Source organism: Pristis pectinata, chromosome 9, assembly GCF_009764475.1.
Source record: "Pristis pectinata isolate sPriPec2 chromosome 9, sPriPec2.1.pri, whole genome shotgun sequence".
In the NCBI taxonomy this organism is placed as follows: domain Eukaryota; kingdom Metazoa; phylum Chordata; class Chondrichthyes; order Rhinopristiformes; family Pristidae; genus Pristis; species Pristis pectinata.
This window is the reverse complement of record NC_067413.1, coordinates 63,715,792-63,735,422: the sequence shown is the minus strand read 5'-3', so window position 1 is coordinate 63,735,422 and position 19,631 is coordinate 63,715,792. Positions and strand designations below refer to the sequence as shown.

The window sequence follows — 19,631 nt, the reverse complement described above, 5'->3', positions numbered from 1 at the left end:
GAGAGAGAGGTGAGAGAGAGAGAGAGAGAGAGGTGAGAGAGAGAGAGAGAGAGGTGAGAGAGGTGAGAGAGAGAGAGAGAGAGAGAGGTGAGAGAGAGAGAGAGAGAGAGGTGAGAGAGAGAGAGAGAGAGAGAGGTGAGAGAGAGAGAGAGAGAGAGAGACCAGTCTTAATGTTATTCCACTCAGGAGTGAAAGCTGATTGCGCTTACTTTCCATGGAAATGTTGGTGGCTTATATTACAGTATCACATAGATGCTATACATTCATTAAAAATTTCAGGCTTTGTTAACGTGGAGGGTGTCCCCAGGTTATGAACACCCCTACATATTGAGTTCCCACAATAATAATTAAAAGTCTGACATGCATACGTAGGTTCATACAAAAGGTAGAACTAGTTCCCTCTCTCTTTCCACTTTTATTAATTGTTCTCTATGATCAGTTTTGTGTGCTTTTAATGCCATTCATTGTAAAACTTTGGGAGGTATGGTTATCATAGAATGATTGTGTATTTTCTGATGTACAGACAACAATCAACTTATGGATTTCTGTAATAACAGAACCTGTTATGCAGAGATGGCCTGTACTGTGTTAATCATCCCCTCTGAATCCTTAAAGCTCTGGAGGTCAATTTAAACCAAACAATTATATTAACAAGAGCTATGAAAATAGGCACAGACAATTCTCAGCTCCCACCCAGTTAAGGGATTTTGCCTCAGTTATAATTCTCACTTACCCAGAGCCAAGATTTTCGAAAAGTGTTATCTTCACTTTCACCCAAGGAATCAAAGTCCTCTTTGTACAAGTACATTTTAAAGAGTTTTGCTCATCCAAAATCTTTTACAAACTCCAGTCCATTGTAGCAGTTTTCCCAATAGTGTGCGCTTACAGGAAGATGTAGTCAACATGCACGGAATTCCAAGTTTAGCAAATGAGCTGTTACAAAATACCTCTAATGAAAAACAAAAACAAGTCCCTAACCAATAGAAAACACGAATCCGTTCCAACCTCTGCACAAAGATAAAAGTACATGGTCAAAGGCTGTTTACTGTTTGAACTGATAAGTCAAACACACTTTTAAAGAACATTTTTCTGAGGAAAATTTCTGAAATTTACATAAGCTTGTTAATGAAATATGAATCTTAAAAAGTACTCAGAAAAAGTTGTTGATTGTTTGACTAGTCCTACCAATCACACTTCTAAAATGCATTATTGCAACAAAATGCAATTTAAAGAGCACCTTTTCAAAAAAAAAGTTTTTAAAAAATGGGAACTGGCAATCCAAACATTTTTAAATTGAGCAATTAAGATTTCTCTATCATCATACACCTTAACCACTTGAGAGTTGAAAAAAATATCTGCCAAGACTAAATGCATTGATTGTTTAGTTCAGCCTGTCCATTCATATTAACTTATGTCAGTGCTCGGAAATTTGAGGACTCCAACACTGCTGTGAAATTTGGGTGCATATTCCAAACTGACATGTTAGTGAAGGAGTGCTATACTACTGGAGTTGATATTTGGTCAAGTGAATATAAATGAGTGGGGCATTAACAGAACCCACTATTCAATGGGCAAGTCATTTTTGAACACATTTTTGAACACACTTTACTCTGCCATCCATAGGATGACTTCTGTTGAACAATTGTTCAATTTGCTGGCTGTGATACATGTTCACATCCTATAATCAGAAGGGAAAAGTTCCTATTGCCAAGTGACCATATCTCAAAATTTCCACAAGAAAAAAAATCCACAACTTCAATTGTAAAAATTCTGGCCTAGAAGCTTCAGGGAAGTGCACGAAATCTGAAACCTCTACTCATTTTCATTAAGAACTGAAATCTTAATTTTAAAAGAAAATTAGGGATTTCTGCATGAACATATTCCAAATTTGCAGTCAATAGATGTTCTTCCAAATGGAGTCTGCAAGTGGGAATTTGTAATTCCCCAACACTTAATGGTGGCTACATAAACATTCTGTGTCAGGTTGGACCTGGTGCAGTGGCTGTTCCACCATACTTCAATGGAGACGGAATAGCCACAAAGGACAAAGATAAAGGTGTCTTTGCAAACTTATCTTTTCCAAAGGCAGATCAAGTCAAAATGAGTTTTCCACAAAATACTTGCACTGTTAGTATCAATGGTCATTTTTTCCCCATTGTCGTCTAATTGCAAGATGAATGAAGTTCACTTGCATGGTACAGCTTTATACACTTACTTGTCTCGCAATTATAATGAATGGTTATAAAATTCATCCAATGAGTCAAGGTTCTTTGCTAAAATTGTTTTCATATTCATCATCACCAATCATGAGAATTGCACTATAATAGAGACATGTACCTAGACATCCGTATCTTGTATTACTTTTGCTTAAGCACATTGCCAAGAGCTGTGAAGACCTTGTCAACTACATCCAAGGAGCCACGGTAGGAACTGTTGGATGGGGCTATTGGACTGTTGACTAGGTTAAAGTGTTATCACATTATTTTGTATTTAAGGAAAGTTTTCTGCATATATTAACAGATTTCTACATAGGACTTTGTGCAATGCATTTGCTCATTTAGATTGTGATTGTTTTAGAGCTTATGTTTTAAAATTTGTAAATTATTTTAGAAGTTTGAGTTGTTAATGAGCAGCTCGAATATTGACAGAAACATTGGGGGCTTGACTGTGCTGACATAGCCCTTCTGTTCAGAATCACTATCTGTGGTCCATCTCTGGTTGCACTTGGACTGGATCTGAGGAGTCCACCTTGCTAGCACTCCAAAGACTGGAGTCAAGTAGCACTGTGTGGATGGTGATCAAGTCTTATATAGCACAAGATGGAGCACTCAGCCCCAAAATACCTGACAACCAGTAAAGCAAGGGACAGAAAATTTGCTAACCGTAAAAGCAGTCACCAATTTCATTATTTTAAAATGTCTGAATATCAGTTATTTTAAAACTAAAATGTTCAACTAGATTTTTCAGAAAAGTTTATAACATAAAAGTAAAGCATAATAGTTAAATAAGTAGCTTTAACCATTAACTTGTCCCCTTTGGCTGTTGGATGATTTGCTTCTACTCATGTTTTGAGTTGACCAATGAAACAATGTGGGAAGCAGAAACTTATCCACAGGTGTTGTTTGATGAAGCAAGTGGGTGGATGCTTCAAGAGGTAGTGTGCACCTTTTGTTCCCACTGGACTCCTGTGTACATCCAATGAATGGACAAGGTTCTCAATACCATCAAGAATGCTCCTTCACCACTTTGAGTGGTCATGGGTCAGAGATCTCTATGAGTCGATGAGGATGATGCACATTTTGAAAGATGCTTTGCGTACATCGCTGAATACTTACATCCAACTGCTTGGTAATCTCTTTCCATGACAGAGTCCGAATATCATGTCTCTCTTAGCAGTTTGGTGTGAGATTTGTACCTTCATCTTAGAATCCCATTGAAATTAATCAGATGTTGGATTGATTCTGTGTTGTTTAACTTGGCACAGTATTCCACAGAATGCAGTGGAGAAAATTGGAAGATCTAGTGTTCAAGTCAGTCAACAAGTCCAGAACTTCAGTTTCAATGGCCGAACAACACCAGTTCCAATTAAAATGTTAGCAAAATTCAGCAGGATCCAACACCATGCAATTGACAGTTTTAGCATCCAATTGTGTGGTTTTGCCAGTTTGCTCACTACCATCCCATCCATTGCAGCCAACTGCAAAATCGGAGGCAGTCTCTGCACAAGATATTCTGTTTGAACACAAATAATAGGTCTTACTACATGTCAAAGATTTAAAGAAATAGGTAAAAAAACTAATTTTACTCATTTCTTTTACTGCCGCTTGGTAAACATGCAAACAAACCTTTTCCTGCTTCTTCCAAATATCATGAATTTAAGCCTATGGCCAAGAACTGAACCAAAGCTTAAAATTCCAAAGCACTGGCTCAGGATCATGTTGCCTTCGCAATAGTTCCCCCAAGCTCCAATCCATCATCCCAATGCAGATTCCTCTCCAAAAAAAAGTGGCTAGGATCAGTTTATTTCTCTTTTGTCATTTTGTAGCGGCTGCTACCGCGATGCGAAAGTAAGACACTAGTCGATGAGTTGCAGAACAAAACTGATTTATTTTCCCGCCTTGTGTGGGCCTTAAGAGGAACGGTTCCTGCCCACCGAAAACGGAAATGACGTATGCGCTACAAACTTTTCCTGTGCGCAGGTTCTCCCCGTCGCTCGGGGAAGACGAAGGCCCAGCATCACCTTGGGCCTCGCCGCTCCAACGACGCGCAACCTGACCGCCGAGCTGGTTCACCTGCTCGGACAGTGAGTCGCTACACAACCACCCACCCCCCCAGAACCGGCAATATGGTCTCCAAGGTTCGCGGGCTGTGCTAGCCGTTGTTTAGGTCGGCCTATGTTGTGGTGTTGGGACCTCGACCGGTTGTTGTAGATCTAAATGGGCTGGTTTGAGGCAGTCTGTCATGAAGACTTCTTCCTTGCCCCCAATGTCCAAAATAAAGGTGGACCCATTATTCCTGATGACCTGGAACGGCCCCTCGTATGGTCGTTGCAACGGTGCCCGGGGTGTGCCCCTGCGAACGAAAACGAACTTACAGTCTCATAGTTCCTTGGGCTCACAGGATGGGGCTTGACCATGCCAGGAAGCGGTGCCAAGCCTCTTGCGCAGTCTTTCCAGGACTGCCGCAGGTTGTTCCTCTTGCCCCCGAAGGGCGGTTATGAACTCCCCTGGGACGACCAGGGGCGTACCGTACACGAATTCAGCTGACAAAGCGTGAAGATCTTCCTTGGGGGCAGTGCGTATGCCGAGCAGGACCCAAGGCAGTTTGTCAATCCAGTTAGGACCTTTCAGGCAGGCCATCAGGGCTGATTTCAGATGGCGGTGGAAACGTTTTACCAACCAGTTTGATTGAGGGTGCTAGGCCGTGGTGGTGTGCAGCCGCTTCCCTAGCATGTTCGCTAATGCAGACCATAGGCTGGAGGTAAACTGGGTGCCCATCTGAAGTGATGTGGGCCGGAACATCAAAACGTGAGATCCAAGTTGTGAGCAGCGCCCGGGTGCAGAAATCAGTCGTGATGTCGGATAGATGGACTGCCTCTGGCCACCTCGTGAACTGGTCCACGATGGTAAGGAGGTACCAGGCTCCTCTTGAAACTGGCAGGGGACCAACGAGGTCGAATTGGATGTGGTCAAACCTTCTACGGGTAGGCTCGAACTGCTGTGGTGGGACCTTGGTGTGTCGTTGGATTCTTGATGTCTGGCAGTGCGGACAAGTCCTGGCCCACTCACTGACCTGTTTGCGCAGGCCGTGCCAGATGAACTTGCTGGCGACCAGTCGGACAGTTGATCTGATGGACGGGTGCGCCGACCCATGTACCGAGTTGAAAACACATTTCCACCAGGCTGCAGGAACTATAGGGTGGGGCTGACCTGTTGCGACATTGCAAAGGAGGGTCTGCTGACCTGGACCGACTAACAAATCTTGGAGCTGCAGGCCCGAGACTGCAGTTCTGTAGCTAGGCAGCTCGTCGTCAGCTTGCTGTGCGTCAGCCAGGGCCGCGTAGTCTACACCCAGGGACAGGCTGTGGATGGTCGGTCTGGAAAGCTCGTCAGCAACAACATTGCCCTTTCCGGAGACATGTTGGATATCAGTTGTGAATTCGGAAATGTAGGACAAATGTCGCTGCTGATGAGCCGACCAGGGATCAGAGACCTTGGAGAAGGTGAAAGACAAAGGCTTATGGTCAGTGAAAGCGGTGAAAGGCCTGCCTTCTAAAAAGTACTGGAAATGCTGGACCACCAGATACAGCACTAGAAGTTCCCGATCAAAAGTGCTGTATTTCAGTTCGGGTGGTCTAAGGTGCCTGCTGAAAAACGCCAAGGGTTGCCAACAGCCTTCGATTAGTTGTTCCAGTACTCCACCGACCGCGGTGTTGGATGCGTCCACCCTGAGGGCGGTTGGGACGTCTGTCCTAGGGAGTACCAGCATCACAGCATCTGCCAGGGCACCCTTGGCCTTAACGAAGGTAGCTGCAGCCTTGTCGTTCCAGGCGATGTCCTTGCCAGACATCAGCGAGAACAAAGGACGTATGATACGGGCTGCTGCAGGGATGAACCAATGGTAAAAGTTGACCATCCTCAGGATTTTTTGCAGGCCTTTGACTGTGTTGGGACGGGCAAAATGGCGAATAGCGTCTACCTTGGCAGGTAGGGGTGTTGCTCCTTCGCTGGTGATTCTGTGGCCGAGGAAATCGATAGAGTTGAGTCCGAATTGGCACTTGGCCGGGTTGATAGTGAGGCCAAAATCACTGAGACGGGAGTACAGTTGGTGGAGGTGGGAAAAGTGTTCTTGGTGGTCAGTATGTCATCTAAATAAATGAACACGAAGTCCAGGTCTTGGCCTACCGCATCCATCAGCCACTGGAAGGTCTGCGCGGCGTTCTTAAGGCCAAATGGCATTCGAGGGAATTCGAAGAAGCTGAATGGAGTGATGAGCGCAGTTTTGGGGACGTCATCAGGGTGGACCGGGATTTGGTGGTATCCCCGGATGAGGTACACCTTGGAGAAGATGTGGGCCCCGTGTAGTTTGCCGCAAAGTCCTGGATGTGAGGGACGGGGTAGCGGTCCGGGGTGGTGGCGTCATTCAGCCTGTGGTAGTTGCCGCAGGGCCTCCACCCACCAGTGGCTTTAGGGACCACGTGCAGGGGGAAGCCCAGGGGCTGTCTGACCTGCGAACGATCACCAGCTCCTCCATGCAGCAGAACTCTTCCTTTGCCAGGTGGAGCTTGTCTGGAGGTAGTCGTCGTGCTCAGGCATGAAGGGGTGGCCCTGTGGTAATGATGTGATGCTGCACCGTGTTTGGGCATCGAATTTGTAAACTGAGGTGTCAAAACCGATGGGAACTCTGCTAGGAGCTTGGTGAACTCGTTGCCAGACAGGGAAATGGAGTCCAGGCACGGGGCTGGTAGGCTTGCTTCTTCCAGGGAGCAGGTTTGGAAAGTTCTGGAGTGCACTAGCTGCTTCCCTCGCAGGTCGACTAACAGGCTGTGGGCCCGAAGGAAATCGGCTCCCAGAAGTGTCTGGGCGACGGCGGCAAGGGTAAAGTTCCAGGTAAAACAGCTGTCACTGAATTGTAATTGAACTGTACTGTACGGGTACCGAAAGTTCGTATCGTTGTGCCGTTTGCGGCTTTGAGTGTGGGATCCTGTTTCCCGCTACGAGTGTCGCGGCCCATAGGGGGCAAAACACAGACATCTGCTCCAGTATCGACGAGGAAACGACGCCCAGACTGCTTGTCCCAAACGAATAGGAGGCTGTGTTGGTAGCCAGCCGCCGTAGCCATGAGTGGTGGCTGGCCCTGGCGTTTCCCTGAAACTTACAGGGTGGGTGGCATCGATGGGCCTCCGCACCCCACCTCTGATGGTTGGAACACAGCTGGTTGCCAGTGTCATCGTCTGTGTTTCTGGGGTGTGGTCACTCGGTTGCTGGGACTGGTTTAGGTAGGCGTTGGGCCTGCGGTCTGGCGATTTGGCTGACAGACGACCCACTCTCGTGTTTGGCCTTCCACAGGACATCTGCCCAGACAGCGACCTCACATGGGTTGCTGAAATCAGCGTCAGCCAACAGGTGAATGTTGTCAGGTAGTTATTTGAGGAAGGCCTGTTCGAACATCAGGCAGGGCTTGTGTCCCTCAGCCAAGGCCAGCATCTCGTTCATCAGGGCCAATGGGGATCTGTCCCCCAGGCCGTCGAAATGCAGGCCGGCGGCACGCTGGCGACGGGAGAGGCCGAAGGTCCGAAGAAGAAGGTCTTTGAAAGCCAGGTACTTGCCTTCCTCTGGAGGAGACTGGATGAAGTCGCCGACCTGAGCGGCTGTCTCCTGGTCCAGAGAGCTGACCACATGGTAGTACCATGTGGAGTCAGAGGTGATCTGCCGAAGTTGGTATTGTGCTTCGGCCTGGTCGAACCAGATGCAGGGCCGAAGCGTCCAAAAGGTGGGCAGCTTGAGTGCCACTGCATTGTCGTCCATTGTATGGGTCCAAAATCCATTTGGACCACCAACATAGCGGCTGCTACCACGATGCAAAAGACACTAGTTGATGAGTTGCAGAACAAAACCGATTTTCCCACTTTGCGTGGGCCTTTTAAGAGGAATGGTTCCCGCCCACCAAAAACAGAAATGACGTATGCGCTACGTCAAACTTTTCCTGCGCGCGGGTTCTCCCAGTCACTCAGGGAAGATGAAGGCCCAGCGCCATCTTGGACCTTGCCGCTCTGACAACACTCGACCCGACCGCCGAGCCAGTTCGCTTGCTCGGACGGTGAGTCGCTACAATTTGTTATTTAATGCATATGTGAAAAGGGCAGGGAATAAACAAGTCAAGAGAAGAGGATAAAACACTGACAGAAAGAATGTAATATTACATGGGATAAATCCAGTTTGCTACGTGAAGTAACATGATCCTAAGTGATTAAGGATTGCATTTTAACATGTGTTTTTGCAATATTACAATTTTGTGTGTAATACAACAAAACATACAAAATTCAAGGGTAGAAATGAGGTATCAAGCAGAATGACTTTTCTTCAACCTATGTGCAGCCAAATTTAACACAGGTGTGTATTATACGAAAGAAAATTACAACAGATCAACAAAACAACAAATGCTTTTTTTTTTAAAAAAAAGGAGTGAGCAAGGTTTCAACTTGTGCTATGCATACCTCTGTTTTTGGGGATGCAGAATTACTGAGAATGCTGAGCTTGAAACATGGGAAGTAATTGAATATTATTGCTTTATCTGTAAACTGTTTCACTTCAATACTAATAGCTGCTAGAAAGAGATGACTTTTATCTTATCCAGAGGTGAAACCAATTTACTAACCAGGGTGTGCAAATCACCCTTCACACAAGAACTCAAAGATACCATGCACACATACATACTCTGGCAAAGGCAGATAAGGGGTCACCAATAAAAGGCATTTATAACAGGAAATGTTATATTTCACATTTATCTTTTATAAAAACTTCACAAAGGTGAGGTGAAGAAGGACTGCTTTGAAACTGACCAGATTCTTCAAGGGTTTGACAGACTAGACAAGGAGGTCATTTCCCTTGACTGAGTCATCTAGGACCAGGAGGACAGTTTGAGAACAAGGGATTAGCCTTTAAGGACTTGAAAAGGGAGAAATTTCTTCACTCAGGGGTAAATCTCTGTAATTCTCTACCCCACACGGCTGTGGAGTCTCATATTGTATTCATTCAGAATGGTGACCAATTGATTCCTGGGCATTTGGAGAATTAAGGGACGTGACCACAGTGCTGTTAAATGGGATATAGTTAAGAGATCTTGATGAACAGTGGAAAAGGACTGAGGAGCCTGACGGCATACTCATGCTTCTATTTCTCACATGCTTACATTTTGTTAAAGGTACAGGCCATTCTTGGGTTAAAAATGCCCGACTTATGGACACTGCCTACGTATTGAGTTCCCATATTACTAAATTCAAAAGTCTGACGTACGTACATGTTTGCTCCTACGAACAACAAAGCCAGTTTCCTCTCTCTGCACTTTTAGTAATTGTTCTCTTATAAATCTTGTACTTTTAATGCCATTCATTGCAATACTGTGGAGGTATGCTTGCTACAAGTCAAGAGATTTGTGCATTTTCTGACATGGACAAAATCGATATATGGATGTCTATAAAAGCAGATCCTGTTCTTTACCATGTAATGTATTTAAATCAAAAAAACCTCTGCCTAAACACTTTAGTTTATGTGCAAATGCAGTCATTTAGTGCTATGCAATAAGCTGACACCACAGACTGGGCATGTAATGACATGATTTAGAACAGAGGCCAATCTACAAAGGGGTTCAGATCTCAATACAGCCATTCAACACAGATGCTTTCATTGACAAATTGCAAAATTGTTGCAGAGAGTTCAAAATTCCCTAACAATAGCAATAATTCAATTCTTGAAAATAGGTTTAAAAATCTTACTAACGTATGTGAACCCCATCTAATTCAGAAACTCTGATCAAACAGTTGTGCTTATTAAAAGAGGTTTTCTCTGGAAGCCAAGACAAAAAAAAAGATAAAAAAGGAAATGACAATGCTTTTGCAACTTTTTATAGAAATTAGTCAAAACAATGCACATTTCTTTATAGGGCTTTTTGAAAACCTTTTGAACATTCCTTCCAAAAAGGATATTTAGAGCACTGTGGTCCACAACAGCAAAAGAATGATCTGAAATCATAGCTCCAGAGAGTGATAACATATCTATCCATTCTGTCCTCCCCCATGTATAAATTAACTGCACACTGGATACTCTGTGGTTCCTAGCAACAAAGCCGGAGCCTCCTTCAAAACTTCCAGTGTTGAAAGTTTTCAATCTACGTGGATTCCACCAGAATTCAGCACCTACAGAGACCAAATCAGCTGGAGCCTTGTGTTTGTATAAATTAGTCCTGGGAAAACAATCAATTCACTTACAATGAACAATCCTCAAAGCTGACCCCTGAGATCTGCTGGTTTTCCACTGCTAATAGAGTTGGATGACAATACTTTCAACTATAGAAGCAAGCAACTTCAAGATTTAATACACACAAACTTAATTCAATTAAATTCCAGAAGCAATGCACTTGGGAAATAAATGAAAATAAGTATCACACAGAAACAGAAAGCAACCCACTATATTGCATTTGGTTTTTCATTTGGATTCATTTAACTGCACTGCATTGTGTGACTTTCACATTCAGGCTGCGCAATTGACTATTAACGTTCAGTGTAAATGAAACTGATTCAAAAATTAATGAGCCCTGTTCAAACAATGAAAATGAAGGTTTTATTTATGGCACTTCTCTGGAAAGGTTACACCTAGTTTGATTTATGTTATGTTTAACAGCAGTGCATTCTACCAGAAACCCTTAAACTTAAGGCCTCGATTTAAAGTAATTTGAGATCTTCCACTGCAGTAAAACGCATTCCTGCTCACAACTAATCAACTAAAATAAGCTGACCTATTAATCAGTCATTTAACCTGACAGAGACCTTCACAAACAGCAAAAGGACATTTAAATCTAGTTTACTTTCGGAGAACTTGGCTGCAAATTTTTAGATATCAATATAAAGATATGCACATTCTTATGTCTGGTATTGATAATAGCAATAAACTCAATTTAAAACAGTACACCAAGACTTGTTTGCTGTAGGAAGATCCTTTGCTTATCACTGCATGTGATCAAAAGGCAAGGCTGATCTTCCAGACAAACTTGCTCTGAGCACAGGACATTTTTTTAAAAAAACCAACAACTTCAATGAAATTTTGGCAATAACCTAGTCAGACAGCAAATCCAGTCATCTGAAAGATGCCTCTTTCTTTGCATGATCCTCAGTCTAGCACATTTCTTAAATTCTGCTTTTAAAAAATTTTGCAAATTAACTGCACGGGCCTTTAACAAACCCATGCTACCCGAAGTACTTCACAGCCAAAGTGTAATCATTTTATCAATGTATGCTGTCTAGAAAGGACAAAATATTTCTCTATAGTTAAATGATCAAACAATTTTTCTTCCAAAAAAATGCTTAGGGGAAGCAAACAGCCACGTTGCAATAAGCACACTTTTGAAAAGTCTCTTAAAAGTAATTAAAGAAGACTTCAATGACCATTTAAATGTCTCAGTTGGGGAACAGGTCAGTGTTCAACACAGCTGATGGAATTTCCAGCTTGCCAGAATCTAAGGAGTCCTGGATGGCCATTCTTCACGTACTGAACTTGGACTCAAACATTCAGCTATGAGCGGCAAGAATCTCACTCAAATCAAAGTCCATTCTGTAATAAATCCTTACACTGAAATTTACCACCCATAGGCAATCAGACGGGCACATTAGCAAATATTTGAGACCAACTGTAGAATCATTAGTTGAGATAATCAGAATCATGCAGTAATGAACTTTTAACATGGGCTACTGAGATGATTCAGTAACATTATGATTTAACCAATGGATGCTTAATTAAATATTAATTGTAATTTCCCATATCAAATCATCTTGCCAATTCTGGTAGACTGCTTAGTGTCCATTCTTCATGTGCCAGCTTGTGAATTTTGGCAAGATAAACTACAAAGACAAATACGATTCTGTCTTCACTCAATGTAAGAGTTGGAAACAGTACTAATCTTGACAATGAATTACTTGCATATGCAGCAAATAGAGTCGGAGTTGTACAGTACAGAAACAGGTCCTTCAGCCCAACTTGTCCCTGCTGACCAAACCGCCTTCCTGAGCTCGTCCCACTTGCCTACATTCAGCCCATATCCCTCCAAACCTTTTCTATCCATGTACATATCCAAATATCTTTTAAACACCGTAATTGTATCTGCCTCTACCACTTCCTCTGGCAGCCAATTCCATATACCCACCACCCTCTGTGTGATGAAGTTGCCCTCTACTTTTAGACTTCCCTACTTCAGAAAAAAGTATGACCTTATCAAGGCCCCACATAATTTTACAAGTGTTAATTAATGTTTGCAGTTTGTGCAGACCAAAAATACAAATTTAAAGTGATCTGTGCTGTTAGAGTCATACAGCACAAAAACAGGCCCTCGATCCACCATGTCTGTGACAGTCATCAAGTACTTGTTTATTCTAATCCCAATACTTTGCCCATAGCTTCATCTCAATACTTGTTAAATATTGAGAGCACCTCCCTCCACCAACCCATCCAGCAATAATCCCTCTGGGTGAAAATATTCTTCCTCAAATCGTCTCTAAAATCTCCCACTCCATACCTTAAACCAATGCCCCTGGTTTATAGACACCTCTGCTCAAGGTGGGGTAGGAAGTTTCTCACAAGCTACCCAACCTCTACCCCTCAAATTTTGTACATCTCAGATCAGGTCATCCCTCAGCCTGCTCTATTCCAAAGAAAATAAACCTAGCCCATCCAGTCTCTCCTCGTGACAGAGATACTCCAGCCCAGCAAATCTCCTCCACATCTTGTGCTATCACAACTTTCCCATAGCTTAGCAACCAGAACTGTGCACAGTACTCTACGTGTGGCCTAACTAATAGTTGTTTATATGGTTGAACTATAACTTCCCGCCCTTATATTCTATGCCCCAGTTAATGAAGGCAAGTGCAGTATCCCACATGCTTTTTTTAACCACTTTATCCACCTGCACTTCTATATGATGCAAGGTCATGTACACCAAGGTATCCTTTCTTTAGTACTTAAAAAGTCCTACCATTCATTACACCCTAGCCTTTTTAGTCCCCATAATATACATCTGCCATTGCTCAGTCCATCTGATAACTCAATATAGCCCTGAAGCCAAAAACTCATCCTCCTCACATTTCACAACACTAATCTTCATGTTATCTGAAAACTTACCAATTCTATCTCCTATAGTCACATCCAGATTGTTAATGTATGTAACAAACTGTAAGAGTCCCAGACCAATCACTGTAGGATACCACCGGTCACAGGCTTCCAAACCACAAAAACACTGACCGTCACCCTCTGCATCCTTTCATCAAGCCAAACTCAATATTCTTGGGCCGCGGAGGAGAAACACAAGTCAAATTCTGTCTTGAATACAGTTCAGCATATCAGTGTTGTAAAGGGTCCTGGCATGGCATAGGTTTAAAATACCTTACTGTTCAAATAAGATTGGTAATCTCATTTAGATAGAAATATTGTCATTTTTCTCCTAATCCAAATTAGGAAAATAGTCCAAAATCAAAAGATAAATGATGTTTCCTTTCTGACTTCCAGCATCTGTAAAGTTCTGGAAATACTCAGAAAGGCAGGGAACATGTGAAGATAAAGAATTAACATTTCATTTTAATAATCTTTTATCAGAACTAGCCATAATGCTTAACACATTGAAAGTTCATCTTTATATCCATGTTCAGAAAACTTCACAGAGCAGGCATTTGCCAGATTTTTCCAGCAATGCTTTGCACAATCCTGAAGCCTTTGTTACAGGGCACTGCAAACAAAATGAAACAGAGTCAGAGTTATACAGCACGAAAACGGGCCCTGTGGCCCAACTTGACCATACCAGCTGAGGTGCCTATCTACGTTAATCCAAATTTCCTTCATTTGGCTCATATCCCTCTCCTATCCATGTAACTGTGCAAATGCTTTTTAAATGGTGTGTGATCACATCTGGCTCTACCACTTCCACACACCATATACTTACCACCCTGTGTGGAAAAACTTGCCCCTCAGATCACCTTTATGTACTTCCCCTCTCAGAACAAACCCGTCCTCTAGTTTTAGATGCCCCTATCCTTGGAAAAAGACCCTATCTACCCTTTCTGTGCCCCTCATAATTTTATTAACTTCCAAGGTCACCCCTCAGCCTCCTATGCTCCAGTGAGAACAATCCCTGCTTATCCAATCTCTATGTAACTAAAGCCCTCCATTCCAGACAGCATCTTGGTGAATCTCTTCCAGCACTACCACATCCTTTCCATAGTGTGTGGATCAGAACTGTACACAATATTCCAAGTCTCATACAGCTGCAACATGTCCAAACTCTTATACTCAATACCCCTGCCAATGAAGGCAATCAAGCTCAACACCTTCTTCACTATCCTAACCACCTGTGTTGCTATTTTCAGGGAGCAATGACTTTGCATCCCCAGGTCCTTTGTAATCAACACTTCTAAAGGTACCTGCAATTATGTCCAGCAAGTATTAGTGCATTTTGGGTCATCTATCTCACACTTGTCAGTATTAGCAAATGTAATTTAATGTTCCACCCAACTTTTCCGCTGATTTACGTCCCTCTGTATCACGAAAGAGCATTCAATCCAACAGCATGCCTTTAAGGGAAACTTCAATTTATTGGAAAGTTTCAACCCCTTGACCTGATACCAGCACAGCTTCTCAGATTTAAGTTCTGGTGTTAAACTCCAAAACTAACCCTCTCAAAATACTTGACTGCACCTATTCCTTCAACTCTTCTATGCTGACCCCATTTACAGACAAAAAGCATGAAATGTACATATGCACATTTAGTAATGAAAGTCAGTGGACTCATGTAGTTCTGTAACAAAGCTGTAAAAATCTTTTTAATTGCCACTGTATTTAAAAGGGAGAATGACAAGAAATAGACACAGCAATAAGTGAAGTTTTCTTAAACCACATAAAAACTAACTTTTGGTAGCAAATTCTCGTAAAAACAACGCCAATTTGAAGGGCAAAGGAAAGAAAATAAATTTAAAAGTTCATCCATAATTTTATTACACAAAATCATAAAGCACAAAAACACGCCCTTCAGCCTGCTCGGACCATCAACCAATCACTAACATTGATCCTACATTAATCCCATTTGTTTTCCCCCACATTTTTAATCAATTTCCCCAGATTCAACCAATCACCAACACACTAGAGGCAATTTACAGAGGCCAATTAACCTACCAACCCATATGTCTTTGGGAGATGGGAGGAGGCAGGGAACCCAAGCTCCCAGAAGAAACTCATGCGATCACAGGGAGAATGTGCAAACTCCATTAAGACAGTACCCGAGGTCAGGATTGAACCTGGGTCTCTACTGCCGCGAAGCAGTGGCTCTACTAACTATGCAGCTCATATCTCAGGGCAGAACCCATTTGCCTATCCACTCTCTCCAATATGCCCACTCCCCATGCCACTATACTACAACACTCCATTCCCCATGTTCTTTTTAAAAAAGGTCAGATCATCCATATTGTCTAAATATTATATCAACAGCCAAGTGCAAATATATCCAATATATTTTATGCCGTGTCAAAACACAATGTAGTATTCCCCCTCACAGGAGGACTCCCATAAAATAGCTTAAACAAATTACTTAGTTACAGTACAAAATGCAATCACAGATTTCAATAACTCATATCACATTAAGCAATAACCTGTAATGCTTTCATTGTTGAAGTTAATCGATATGGCTGTTCTGCAATTTACACAGTGGCTAGCTGACTTGATAGAAGGTGGATCAGCTATAGTCAGTACAAAACTTGCACCCAACTTTGATTTTAGACTAAAAATATTTGCATAGCCTTACTTTAGGCATTTAAATCTCCTCAACAAGACTGTAAGGTTAATATTCTGCTATCTGCAAGACAATCAAACAGATTTATAATCTTTATTCACTTCTGAAACTTATTAAATATACACAATGTGAAAAACATTACTAAGAAGAGGTAACATCAATGCCTGGAATTTTATTTAAAAATAGTGACCCATTTCTGTGCTGTGAAACTTACGAAAACCATTCATGAAAATGGCAATGAAAGTGGGAAAGATAAACAGTACAACTGTGATGCAAACTCTGCTCCCTGACATCAATCATCCTTCCTCCTTGTGGCCACCAGAACTCAATCTCATACCCAAAATATATAAAGAAAAGCAGATAGTGTATTAAAATAAGTCCAAATTGCATTTCCTAGATTCATAAAACAATCTAAATTATTGGACCCAGTCTCACTACAGTTACAGAATTCCATTGCACCCTTCAGCTCAAATACAATGACATGCTAAAAGTGCAAACTGATAAAAGTACTAAAGGACAAAGGTCACCACAGTCTTGGTAACAAGCAGCCAGTAGATGACCTCTTATACTTAAAGGCTGGAACAAAAAACAAACAATGGAGAACAGCAAATTCGATGCAAAACCCTGTACTGAAATTCTGATGGAAAAAATGGAAGATTGGATTGAGTAAAAAAAATTTAAAAGGGCAAGAAATACAATTTCAATTTAAAACCTCCAATAAGCATTCATCATATACAGGCAGGGGAGGCAGAACAATTGATCAGCATTGCCTTAATTGTGTATTTAATTGGGCACTTTCTAAAACCATTTAAAACCTGGGATATTAGTTAAGCTCTAACACCACTGGCCATTAAATTTGCCATCTTCATACTTCTTAGGCAATAGCTCAGGATTGAAGATGACTTGTTTCTACTTCACTTCTGTGGAAATCCAATTGATAAGGCTAATGTGGGACTCAAAACCACAAATGGGGTATAACAGGATGGGTAATTTGTAGAGCAATGTGATTCTTCTGCTAGGATCCTGTGTGATCCCAACACATCACCTTGAATCTGTGAATGCCATCTTAAATACTCTTTTTGTACTTTTAATGTTCATGCGCCAGAGCTTCCCACGAGATAGTGGGGATGCTGCTTTCCACCCACCCAAGGAGACTTTGAATACTTGAATCTTTTCCTTTGTCCATCTGCTAATCTCTTCCCATGGCAGAGTGCAGAACAGAGCGTGTCCAGTTCCAGTCTGATGTTGGACATGCAAACTACCCAGCCTGTATATTGGAGCCAAATGTGTGAAATTAGTGTGATTGTGTTCTAATCCTAAAGTTATCATACAATATGCAAATCTAACAGGCTCTTGAAAATAAGCAAGCTGAAGGCCAAAGGCAAGATTCCATGTGTGAACAATAATGCCAAGTATTGAAATTGAAAAGTTCTTGGAGATTCATAGCATAGTGATTCTTTCCTCAATTTTTATTTGATTTGCTCACAGAAATTCACATGGTGTATGTAGTTATTTCATCCATTGAAGTAAGTTTATCCCAACATGAAAACTTCTACAGATTAGAACATAACTCACTTGTTCCTTTACTGAAAAGTCAGGATACATTCATTAACTGCACCTTTAAATCAACTGCGTGTGCATTTTTGAACAACTTAAGAGCCATCTTTCTAGCTCACTTGTCTTCCTTTTCTAACTTAAATCATGACCCACTGGTTTAGATTCCTAATTAGACATGTTACAATGCTCGAAGTTTATTGTCCTATGCACAAGTACAATGAAAAACTGACTTGCAGCATCACAGGCACATCATATAAGTAGCGTTCACAAAAACATACATTATACACAATTTTTATAACAACAATTAGAACAAAAAAAAAGTCAATTTTAGTGCAAAATGATCAAAGTGGTCACAGAGTTGCAAAAACATGGCCGCTAACGTACGATTTTTAAAAATCAAGGATACAATGATTTGCTTAAGGTTCATTTCCTAGTTATAGCACACATCGTCAAGCAAATCCAAATATTGACTCATTCGATGCAAAATATACAAGTCAATTTGACAGGCAAGAAAGAATAGCACCTAAAATTTAGAAAGTGACAAGAGGCTATCACAATTTCAGTCGTATCTCATAAGAACATTTATTTTTGTCTACCAACCGTTCTAAGAGGCTTTACGCCATACAATATTAAAAGTTTAGATTATACCTATATTTTATTGCTCTTTTCCTTAGGACTAGGAGACATACTTATCTTCAATAACTTGCTTAACTGCAAGTCTCTACTACTGATAATTGTTTTAGGTTAAGGAGTGTTCGTAACGTCATCTTTCCTCGATCAGTTCCCCCTGGGATTACCGAATAGCAATTCACAATCAGAATCCCCTGTCGCTTCCACCTCATAGCCAGCACCAACACAGGAAACACACCAAGACCAATTGCATCCCCCACCGTGGCCTCAGTCGAAAGCACCACCACTAGCAGTTAAATAAGAGGTTAGGAAGTAATCAGCTTCAGAGATTTTTTTTATATAAATCCTTGAGAAATGCCATCAACTGCTTATGCAGTAATGAATCGGGTCAAGTTGTTAATGACCTCGCAGATCCGTAAAATTAACAAGAATACAATTCACGCTCGTTGAATAGTTTCGTTCAGGCCGCGAATCAGGAATCGATGTAAATGTTGCGTTCTCAAAATGATCGAGACATGTGGCACCCGAGGCTTTAGCCGCATTTAAACAGAATTACTACGGTAGGGTGCCAGTCCAAACGGACCAGTGAAGATACAAGTACTAATTTAACACCAAATGCCAGAGTCTGACGAGGTGCCATTTTCATAAACAGAAATAAACACCGACCGGCAGAAGTACTCAGCAGCATCATTCAAGGACACAGCATTAAGTGTGTAGTATTACAGAGAGAGTCCTGTGTATTGATCCTACTCGAGGGGAGGTTCTGGGTGGATGAGGTGGCACCCGGCAGAAAAGCGAGGTTGGAGAAAGCAACCAACTCGTTAACACAAACCATAACCCTCTATCCCAACCAGCAGGAAAACATAAAATGATTTAAACGCTGCAACGAACAAACCAGACACACAAAGTACTGAGTGGGACTGGCAACACACCCCAACAGAAGGAGACGGGAACCGTTAGCAGGAATAACTAAACCTTGACCAGCCAGCAGGAGGTCCCAGGACCCTCACCTCTGCTGCAGCGCCGGCGTCACAAGTGCAGGTTATCAGCGTTGATGGAAAGTGGTTTATTCGCAGCACCAAGCCACAGGAACAGAGAGGCGAAAACAACCCATTCGCAGCCGAGCGCGGCGCTTCCTCTTCTGGTTGCAATTTCAGCCTGCGAACGCCCGGCTCACGTGACCCCCCCGGGCCGGCGGCCACCGCCGCTGCCACTCTGGTCGCGCCCCCGGGCACGCGCGCTCAGTGCGCGCCCCCCCCCCCGGGCACGCGCGGTCGGCACGCGCAGTGCTCTGGCGCCGGCCGCCTCGGGGGGCCGCTGTGCTTTGGTTTCGGGAGACGGCCCCACAAGCCCGGGCTGGTGACCATGTCAACATATTCCGGGCATGTCCACTATTCCCGCTTCTG

At 42.6% G+C, this 19,631-nt stretch overlaps 1 protein-coding gene across 2 annotated transcripts in view; it reads right to left on the bottom strand.

The window, feature by feature from the left end:
* lpin2 (lipin 2) overlaps positions 1-19,368 on the bottom strand; it is an 89,888-nt gene extending 70,520 nt beyond the window's left edge. The window contains exon 1 of one of the 2 annotated variants that reach the window (XM_052023366.1): positions 19,236-19,368. Coding sequence is in view for 1 of the 2 variants with exons in the window: in XM_052023365.1 (XP_051879325.1) it covers positions 734-808 (75 nt within the window). In the remaining variant the exon portion in view is untranslated. Of the gene's footprint in view, positions 1-733; positions 903-19,235 lie in introns of those variants that run through there. The other variant, XM_052023365.1, reaches the window with a different exon arrangement.
* Positions 19,369-19,631: the final 263 nt, after the last annotated feature.